At 38.2% G+C, this 11,173-nt stretch overlaps 1 protein-coding gene across 8 annotated transcripts in view; it reads right to left on the reverse strand.

Moving 5' to 3' along the window:
- Nucleotides 1-2,843: 2,843 nt before the first annotated feature.
- Nucleotides 2,844-11,173, reverse strand: part of Mkl2 (MKL1/myocardin like 2) — a 235,419-nt gene continuing 227,089 nt past the window's right edge. For all 8 annotated transcript variants that reach the window (XM_023704379.1, XM_023704374.1, XM_023704378.1 and 5 more), the window contains 2 exons: nucleotides 10,969-11,029; nucleotides 2,844-8,327 (listed from right to left, as the gene is read on the reverse strand). In XM_023704379.1, coding sequence (XP_023560147.1) covers nucleotides 7,792-8,327; nucleotides 10,969-11,029 — 597 coding nt within the window. In that variant the 3' untranslated portion in view covers nucleotides 2,844-7,791. The remainder of the gene's footprint in view (nucleotides 8,328-10,968; nucleotides 11,030-11,173) is intronic.

The following is an 11,173-nucleotide window of genomic DNA, read 5'->3' on the forward strand; positions in this document are numbered from 1 at the left end:
TCTTTCTCAACCATTCCTCAGGTGATGGGCATCTTGGTTGTTTCCAAGATTTGGCTATCACAAATTGTGCTGCTATAAACATAGGAACACATAGGATATAGCATTCAATTATAGTAGCTTTTTGGTATCTCTACTGCTGGCCTCTGTATCTTTGGCAAATGTAATTACGGTCCTGACTAACCTTCCAAGTTTCTTAGTCATAATTCAAGTGAAGAAAATAAAGCCAGCTTTGCAGACTTCTAGTACTTAAAGAACTGTCATACAGTTGCTAGCTGACCAGGGAATCCCCTATGGAGATGAGCTTTGTTTGCCATTCTGCTTACTTGGGAATCTATTCTACCATGAGTGCTAAAACACACCAAAGCTCCCAAAGGCCTTCTCTTCAATCTCTGAATCACGGTAAATTTTTAATGATCAGCCTAAATGAAAGTCCCTCCTTACCATCAAACTTCAGCTCTGGAGAGGGCAGTGCCAGCATTTAAAGTGTCCAGATTCCAGATATTTTAGACAAAGGTTCTTTATGTGCTCCAGGGGCTAGAGGACACTGTGGATTTGTCATATGTAGGGTCATCACCAACAGATGTCCCACAGGAATCATAATTGTGACATGATTATACCTAACGAAGGGGGCATTCAAAAAGTTGATGAACGAGTGTCCTTGCTTACTTACCTAGTGCAGATTTCATTTTATCATTAAAATTAACACAAAAGGGTATCAAATATACCAAAATGAGGCTTCTTCCTCAAAGTTGAGTGAAATTAAAATTAAATCCATTAGATGTTTTTTTTTTTGTTGTTGTTGTTTTTGGTACTGGGGATTGAACTCAGGACCTTGTGCTTGCCAGGCAAGTGTTTATTCTACTGAGCTGTCTCCCCAGCCCTAAATCCATTAGAGATAGAAACTATTTGCAGGAGACACGGGAACCTTTCAAGTGGATCATGTGACCAGGTAAAACTGCTAATGACAAGCAGTGTACATGCTGAAATCCACCATCCCTTGGTTTTATGCTGCATTTTAGTATACTGGGGACTAGGTCTTACCCACAGTCATCACCAAATGTGTGGATTTATAAACTGTGTAGTGACTCTCTTCTACATCTGAAAAGTTCTCTAAGCCTTGGTATTATTAAAGAAAACAACTATCTGTGGGAAGCATCTACACCCTTCCAGGGCTGGGACTTCTTGAGAGGCTACTGTCTCTTACCTTTTAGGCTGAATATCTTGTACTTCCTTCATGGATTCTGTTCTGTGGCCAATCTGTAGCACTCTGCTTACTGCCTAGCACACAGCAGGGCTGGCCAAAGGTTCAGCAAGGAACTGACTTAGCTGGAAGGGTGTCCTCCTGAGTTCCCTGCTACAGCCTTTGCTTGCTTGCTTCTTGGAGCCCTCAGAATCTTTTCAGCACTGAGCCTGATGCCTTTTTTTCTGCCATGAATAATGTTGTGTCTCCCTCTGTGGGCAAGATCTCTGTTAACACAGGAGATGTTACAAATGGCCCTGTGGAAGCACTGTCTACTTAATGGTATGTTCAAGCTGCTCTCTTGTGCCCTAAATGTCATAATGTTGCTATATTTATGTAATCAACTGTCTTTCCCCCCTTTCGAAGGCTGACATTCTGCCTGTCTCATTTGTTTAGTGCTATGAAAGTAATAGTTGTCAATCATTACTTATCATTTTGTTTCTTCCAAGGAAGAAAATATGGTACTCTATTTTTAACCTTGATGTTAAATGCCATCTTCAAAAACAAAACAAAACAAAACACAAACACAACCCCCTTCCCCAAACCCTAACCAAAATAAAAACAAAACAAAACAAGTGAACTGTAAAGGCCAAAATTTTATATAGTCTATATAAAAATAAGCAGTATTTTTGAACGCTGGTTAAATTTAAGGACTCAAGTTGTATATTTGTTACTATCAGAGGGTGAGTCAGATATGTAATTATAGCCTGCAAAAATATGTATATATCAGGAAAAGGAAAACTTGTATAATTATTTTAGTACTAAATTACTGAGTGCCTGGAAAAGCTCAAGGTCCTGAGTTCAATCCCCAGTGCACATAAATAAATAAATAAATAAATAAATAAATAAATAAATTTATTGATACATCATGGGATTAATACAAGTTACCTTTGGCCTCTATAGTTACAGTAGGTGTTCAAAGTGGTGGCCATTAGCTTCCAGACACTGATGTGTGTATACATATTTTTTTGCTGTCTATTTATTATCTGTCTGTCTGTCTGTCTATCTATCTATCTATCTATCTATCTAATCAGTCTCTAGGGAGAACTGCATACTTTACTGCCTTTCATTCAGCATTTCCTTATGACTGCAGGAGACAGAATGTGACTTAGTGTAACTCTTGACATGTTCCATGAGGATATGCTTTTTACGTCATGGTTTCAGACTGGGCAAATATGGCTCACTTACATGTGATCTATAAAACCTACCTTGATGATTCACTTGCTTTGTGGCTCTGCTTGAGCTACATTCTAAAGCTGGTGTTCCCTCCTCGATCTGCCCCATCTCACAAGTCTGTTGTGGCCTCACTGACCCGTGGGATATATTTTCTCTACACAGCAAAAACTCTTTATACATCAAAATGTTTTTTATTTGGAACACAAAAAATGCAAAATTGCTGAGATATCAAACATTTCCGGATCATCTACGATACTGCGACTATGTACAAAAGATCTGATGATAAATGTGTACACATATAAAAATACAGTATGCATTACCTATGTACAGTACATGTGCAAAATGTATGGCATTCAAACATGATATGGAATTGATTCCAGGGGTGCAAACAGCAAATACAAAGGCATCATGGTTTTTTTTTTTTTTAAAAGAAACAACAGAAAGGCAATAAATGAATGGACCCCCAGCAGCCATAACTTTTTATTAAGCTAGTGCTTTTAAGAAGCAGGGCTCTGCAGATTGGTATCTTTCTCCTCTTTTTCATAAAGTGAGATGCTAAGACATAATGTGACAATGAAAATAAGAGAAATATCTATTACATTGCATTTCTATTTCAAGCAAGAAAACTAATTTCTACACAGAAAAGAAAAAAACTTTGTAATACTACCAAATATGTATTATTCTCAAACCAACAAAACAACTCTATACTATTTTACATGAAAACAAGAGAGAAATATCTACATCTTTGTGAAAATTATAACTTTAAATGGATAATACCTTCTTGGGACTGATTTTTGAGATCTCATTAGTCTCAAATTTTAAATAAAAAGTGCCCCCATTTGGCAAATACTTGGCAATGCCTTTGGTTCCTTTAAAGCATTGTGCATTACTATTGATTACTTGAGGTCAAGTACTTTTGGTAGATACTACAGTCTTCCCTAAATGTTTCCTTTTCCTAGCAAATTAACAAGATTCTTTATAGCAAAAAGTAGAGAGGTAATTGTTATGCATTCGGTGATTCTCTAAACTTCGTTAAAGCTTTATCTTAGCAGTTGGCATAAAGCTCTGTTACCTACTATGGCTGTGTTGACATCTCCAATAACATAGATTATGTTATTAACATAGATTATGACTCTAGACAGCACCTTGTGGATCTCAGATTGCCATCCTGTTGTCTTAAAACTGAAATTTTCCAATCATGATTCACAGAGCAGTGTATGTGTGTGGAGGATGAGAGCTCTTTTGTAAACATGTGCAGCTTTTTGAATTACAGGCCTTCAATGAGAGTTCAGGTAGAAATCCTTTGCAACGGTGCATTTCTTCAGATACTGTAAGAAAGGCTAAGTGGGGAATAAATGGGACCTGCTTATCACCAGTAGATAGTCATTTACAAATAAAAGCAAGAAAGATTGTTCAAGGAGCAAATGATCGAAGGTTTGAACCAGGAAAAGAATTACTTCTCGTTATTATTCCAGTTTTGATTGAAATCACTTAAAAGTTCAGCTGAAATACAGGTAGGATACTCTCCAAATACACATTTATGCACTGGTAAGCTGTGTTTCTTGGTAAACCTGACCTTCCAGTTAATGGTCTTGGCTTGCTTGGGCTAATTTCATGTACTCTAGGGCAGTGGGTCAATGTGTGCCAGTACTCAGCATTCACGTGTACAGTGACAGTAAGCAGTAGGGTTATTTGTGAGTTTGGTTACTCTGTGTTGTTCTGCTGGTATACTGAACTGCTATTATCTTTCCATTTCTCTGAAGTCTCCAGCAGTACCAGGAGCTCCTCACATGAGGCAGCCTCTACCAGAGCCTGCAGAAGTGGCATGAAAGTGTATGCTGAAGTGTAGGCTCCTCTCAGATAGTTTCAACCTTGCCAGAGTGCTTTGCCGCTTCACTATAGCCAAGTCCTTCTGAAGACAGGAAAAGGACTGCCCTGTCACTGTGAGGACAGCTGCTTGGTCAGCTGTTGTGGTTGGTTTCTGCCTGGGAATTCTGAAAAGACCCTGAAGAAACCTGTTATGATCAGAGGCTGAGGGCAAAGGAAACCTGAGTCAGCTTCAGTGATAAAGTGGGTAACATGCTCTTAGGTGTCACTCAGTGTCCGCTGACTACACGGTTTGGTGGTGCTATCTTATTTCCATGACGCTGCCTTCCTGAGATGCAGCTTGGGGTAACACCAGGCTGCCTTTGCCCCAGTTTCTAAGAAATTGTCAGTCATACCAGTCGCAGAGCCATGCAACTTTAAAAAAGGAAGTTTAAACAAGACCTCTTAGTATTACTAAAATATTCACATGAAATGAACTGAAATAGTATCTTAGCAAATATTTTCACAAATTCAGAATGCATCTGTGTACAATTATGTAGCAAATCCTATTAAGTAGATGAAACATTTCAGGAAACCACTAGAACATGACGCTGTCCTAAGAGGCTTCCTAATAGATGCTTTACTAAATTGAGTGAGATGTCCTCATACCCCTACACTTTCAAGATTTTCTAGAAGCTTTAGTGTAATTCTTTTTATTCATCTCACCCCCAATAAGATTTGATACCTATGTACAGTAAAAGAAAAGGTCAATCCTCCTATGTTTTGAGAATATGCAGGAAAATAAGAGGGGGTTGTGACAGAATACATTTCTAGGGGTTATTTTCTTGGCAATAAGATACTCTGTAATATAGCACACAAAAGTACCATGTCTAAACTACACACATGCATAGTGAAAATTCAACTGGCTATTTTGACTTGTGCTTTAATGGCTGTGAAACTAACCTTAAACAAAAGTCACCTACAGGAAATGCAACCTTCCCATTGCATTTACCAAGATACAAAATTGGATTAAAGGGCCTTGTTATAGAGTACGGTCTTTGGTCGTGACACACGCATGCGTGGAACAGGGGGTGGGTCCTGAAGAGCAGCACTCATGTCACAGGTATCTGCTGGCAGCAGAGGAGGGCCATGTGGAATGGTCGAGTGAGACAGCAGCTGTGGGTTCATAAGCTAGAGATTCTTCACTTTCTGAACAATGAGAATGACATTCAAGGCTCGAACACATGTGTGTAGTAGGCACTTCAGCCTATTCTCTCTGACTGAACTGCCAAGGAGATGGCATTTTTTGCATGGCATTGTGTTTTTGGAGAGCAACCTTCTTATGGCAAATTTCAATACCTTTTTAAAAAAAGTAATGAAGGAACCCAAGGATCAGAAAATTATCTAAGATTACAACTCAGGATTGGGGAAATGCTAGGTTCTTGAATGCAAGTTAACAGCACTAGGTTTTCAGTTGTTTCCTGCAGTCCCACTGGTATTTACTGCTAATTTAACAAGCCATTCAATTCTATGGACTTGACAACCCCAGACAGAAGCTCTGAGCAAACACCCAGAGACAAGGCCTGATTGGAAAAGCCCCTTCCTGATCAAATGCTCTGGCTTGGAGATGGCGCTGTCAGAGGGACAGACTGAGGCTTCACTCAGCTCCAGCATGGTCAGCCCAAGCTGGCTTGGTCAGGTGATACCGTTCTAGTTAACAGAGAGGTCCTACAGCCAATGCACCAAGATTACCAATGTCTAAACACTTAACTCTCACCACTGAGTAAAGTGGTGTCATGGCTAGGAGGCATGTGGGTACTATTAACCCCTCAAGCTTCAAGTGGTAGAGGGCTCCCGGGTGCTTATGCTGGGAAAGCATTTTTTTTTTTTTTTCACACGTAGTGAAACTTATAGACAACAAAAAATTGAATGTAAGATCACCTTTAGGCCAAATATGAACCCCAAAATAATTCACAAATTCTTTCCAAACAATGGGTCAGCCAGCCACCTGCACATCACTAGAATATTAACTATTTAGTGATTCAAGGATTGACCTAACCTCAGGGTTTAAGCAAGAGTCAAGTGAAAAGCATGGTATTTAAAAAAAAAAAAAAAAAGCATGGTATTATTACTTCATAAAAATATTCATGCTTCTTTAAAATATTTCAGTTTTGTTCACTTACATTTTACATATACTTCAATGACTAAATTAAAATATAGGAAACTTTATAGTTGGCATTTTAGAAAATTCATCAGAAACTACTCAACATATGCGTTAACTTTTTCTCTCTATAAAAAATAAAACCTCCAGTTTTTAAACATAGGCTGAAAGCACAGTGAGAGCACAAGTAGAATATCCAGTTATGAATCTGCTAAAGGAGAACCAGGGATCGGTGATAGCAAAGGACAGCCAGCCTCCTCTGTGCTTGGGGTGGGACTGTCCTGGGCTCATGACAGACTTTCCCCGTATTTTATTTATTTATTTATTTTGGTGGTACTGGGGATCAAACTCAGGACCTTGTACTTGCCAGGTAGGCACTTATGCTGCTGAACTGTATCCCCAGCTCCACTTACTTCTTATTGTCTACCTCATTAGCTCAGGAAGGTATTTTATGCTAAAGCCTTTTTCTTGGTTCTTTGAGATGGGTCTGGTTACCTGAACATTAGTCAGCAACTCTTTTATAGAAAAAAAAGCATGTGGCTCAAGTACTCTAGAAACATTTTGAGTTGCCAAAAGTAGGACCATTGTGTATCTATTTCCTTACCCTAATTAATGTAGGCTGTACAGATCACAACATCAGAATGTACATACAAATGTCTAATATACACAGGAAAACCAATCTAATCAACCCAGAGAGCTGCTAATAGAATTTTCAGTGTTATCAATATACCCGGACTTTTTACAGTGGGTTGTTCATGACATCTGGTTATGGTGAAATATCTTTCAGTTAAATTTGGAAACCTAAAGTAAGACTCCAAAAGTCACAAGATAAACTAACACAAAAGATTACATAGGTTCTGAATGGAACCCAAAGTCTTCAGCTAGTAGCCGACACTGCAGTGGACAGCTTTTACCACTGTGTCTGACCCTGCTGGATTCTGGCGTGGCTCGGGCTGCTCTCGGAAGGGCCATGTGCAGGGACCTCTCGTGGCCCTCACAGCCTTGTTCAGTGAGAAGAGCTGCCTGCCTGCCTCTTTTTTAGGGTTGTAAAGAGAGCATATACGCGCACATGTAATTGACTGCCAGAGTCCTAGTGTCATTTTCTTGCATACTTTACTCTTTATATTTTTGTCTAAAGTTACTTTTCATTTTTTACTGCAGTCTGGTAAAACAGAGGAGTCTTCTTGGACTAGTGTATTTTTCAGAAGGCCCTGTGCTATATTAAATTGCAGAAATTCACTGCTAAATATAGTGAAATGTTTTCAAACTTGGTTTCCAGGCTACAGCTTTCCATCCATGACATCATATTTTGATTGCAATAATGCAACTAGGTAGCTATCTCTAAAAACTGATCTCTCAGATACTTGTTCTGAAATCTCATCAATTCTGAGACAGGCAACCTATGATGCTAGTCCCACGGTAATGGCAGATCCTGAGGGTCTAGAAAGTCAGCAGAGAACATACTTGGTGCAGTGGCGCTGAGAGGAGTTAGCCCTGAGGATGTGTTGGGCATGGTGATGTCCAACCATTCCATGTTGTCCAAGTTTGAGTCTGAAAGGTCAAGAGATAGACAGGAAGTACCTGTAGCAAACTGGGCCTCAGAAGTCTCCATGGGTGAGTGTGAATGGTCCAGCACACTGGAGTGGCTCAGCAGGTCATTCTGGAGATCCTCGATCAGAGAAAAGGGCTCTCTGTCTTCACTGCTGGTTTGTAGAGGAGCAATTTCATTGGCTGAAGGTAAAGTTCCATCCAAGAAGGCTTCTAGTTGGTTCTCTAAGCTGGCAGATAAACTGCTCATAGGTTCTAAGGATACAGGTGGTGCCACTTGGACTTGGGGTGGTGGCCGGGACACTACCGTGTTGACTGGCATAGTGGTAATGCTGGCTGTCACTGGCCTCATTTTGGAAATTGGAGAAGGCTCTTCTTTTATAGGGAGGGAAATCTCTGTGAAATGTAATTAAGTAATTAGTCAATATTTATTACCACTTAATTTTTTTTTATTACTAGGGCATTTGTTTTGCTATTTTGAAAATCTGGTCACTTTTATTGTAGAGGTAGAAAAAGAATGCTGTTAGTTGGGTATATTGATAGTCTTCAAGATGAGGGATCATTTTAGTTAAACCAATAAACAGTTGTTTATGATACTCTGATGTGCTTCCAGTTCTTTACAGTTAAGACTAAGCATTAAAAGTAGTTAGGTCCCACCAGGTAAGAATCAATGGTTCTGGGTATTTTAGTTCTTGGGTCCTTATTTTCAGTCATGTATGGCTCTAAGGTAGGGCTTCTGAACCAGCTGTGGTAGCAGCATCAGATCCTTACAGAGAAGACGGCAGTGCATATCCTCAGTTCATGCAGACATAAAGTATATCCTTGATTTTATCTTTTAAAAGATTTTTCTTTTAAAAAATCATTATAGTTGAACTGTGTCCCCAATTTACCCATATACATTCTGTATAAAGTTCTGGGAAGATGCAATATCTTTGTATTTAATTTCTGAATTAAAGCTAATTAAAGATCCTTTAACTTTTGTAAGAGAAAGTGAATCATTTGCTTCTTTTTTTGGTTTTGTTTTCTAAATTTATATGAACTCTTAATAAGCACTGGTTATATGTTATTCTTTGCCACATCAAGTGGCAAGTTAATGGACCATTTGCTAAAGACACCAGTGCTCACTTATGTGCACATAATTATTTTTTTGATACCAGGAATGGAACTCAGGACCTCACGCTTGCCAGGCAGGTGCTGTGCCACTGAGCCATATCCCCGGACCCTCACATATATCTGATTAACCTATCTTCACTTTTATGGTGTAACTCGTTTCATTATTACAAAGGCACATTAGGAAAAATTAATGCTCACTCTTAAAGGCTCAATGATTGGGACGATGATGGTGTTTCTGGAGTTTGTTACTTTTCTCTGTAATCATCTCTAGAATTGTTTGAAAACTTAAAGTGCAATCTAAGTAACTAGTCTTAAAACAAACTATTTAAATCTGCTTACTGGGGCTGGTGAGATAGCTCAGTGGACTAAAGCGCTTGTTTAGGCAAGTGCAGGGATGGCAGTTCGATCCCTGGCACCACATGCTGCACCAGCCCTGCCCCCAGGGCGGGCTGAGCTGGCCACAAAACCAAAAACATAAACTTCTTACTGATAACAGTACACAATAATATTGTATTATTGAAATATACACTTACTGAATACTTTGTCCTAAAAAAAAAAAATAATCATCACTTCGAGAAAATCAAATTGCTTCATGACTTTATCACATTTCAATTTCCAGGTTTAAGATATAAATTTTTCTTATTAATAATTTTTTAAAGTCTTCTTTTAGCAGATTTAGCAAAAAGTTTTTAAAAATCCTAAAATCCAGGCATGGAATGTCTATTTTAAAAATGTTCAGTTCATTTATAGTATGAGCTTAAAATTATTTTTCAAAGCCTGTAGAATTCTTAGCATAAAACAGATTTGTACACGTAAATCTAGTCAACTACCAAGAATTTTCTGCTATGCCAAATGTTTTGAAAGAACATTAACTTCAGTATCAAACACTTGCCATAAATGAAAAACTTTCACTCTCACTACTTAAAATTTAAATAAAACTTCTTTCATCAGGGTAATTTAAATGTAAATTTAATAGTAAATAACATTTTTTGGGGTATATGTGGTGCTAAGAATTTGAACTAAGAGCCACATACATGCTAGCAAGTTCTGTACTATTGAGCTACATCCTTAGTCCTTGAATTTTTGGAAATACTGATTTTATACTTGTTTCTTAAGATGTGTAAGCTATGGCAAAGACATACTTGGTTTTGTGGCTAATATTTCTTTATAAGACCACATATTACAAGGCTAAGATTTCATATTATATATAGAAAGTACTTTAGCTGGCCTCTGAATTTTATTAAAGCAATGCAGTCCAACTGGGTTGTTACAGAACTAAAGTTGGACTGGAATATTCTCATCCCATAACAATGACTGACAGGCAAATCTGGTTTTACTTTGTTGCTTGAAGGTGGTCTTTTTTTAGCAGGCTACATCTATGGCTAAATTTAACATGTTACTGCTTGAAGGTGAATCAATGGCCTTCCCTCCATTTATAATCAATTGTTTTAATGACTTACGCTTAACAAATTTTTTTTTTTTTTTTTTTTTGTGGAAGCTCTTAACAAATTTTTAAAATTAATTAATGTTTTTTTGAGATAGGGTCTTCCTGTTAGTTCAGGTTGGCCTCAAACTCAGGATAAGGCAATCCTCCTGCCTTAGCCTCCCAAGTATATCACCATGCCTGGCTAACAAATTTTAAAGCAGTTGGAATTAGATGTTTCTTAACATCCAAAGCTAAGCTGTGAGCTGTAGAGAAAAACTGTCATGGAGCTATGCATGGTGGCATACACCTGTAATCCTAGCACTTGGGAAGCTGAGGAAAGAACATTGCTGAGAGTTTCAGGCAATGAACTACAGAAAGAGGCATTCTGAACTACACAATGAATCCATGTCTTGAAAAAAAAAAAAAAATCAAACAAAACTGTCATTGATGTGTGTGACCAGGATACTTGCTATGGGGCTGATATGACCAGTAACCTACCTCCACTCTTTATGAGGATATCGAAGAGATCATCCATCTGCTGACTATGTGCATTGGAAATCTATAGCAAAGGAGGAAACAAGTTAGGTACCTTTCATACAAACAGAGGCATCATGCAATTGGGGCCACTAAGGGACTTCATCGAATATTTTTAATTTATCATTTTATTTATTTATTTATTTATTTATTTATTTATTTATTTATT

This window comes from Octodon degus, unplaced genomic scaffold (assembly GCF_000260255.1).
Source record: "Octodon degus isolate 3935 unplaced genomic scaffold, OctDeg1.0 scaffold00195, whole genome shotgun sequence".
Lineage (NCBI taxonomy): Eukaryota > Metazoa > Chordata > Mammalia > Rodentia > Octodontidae > Octodon > Octodon degus.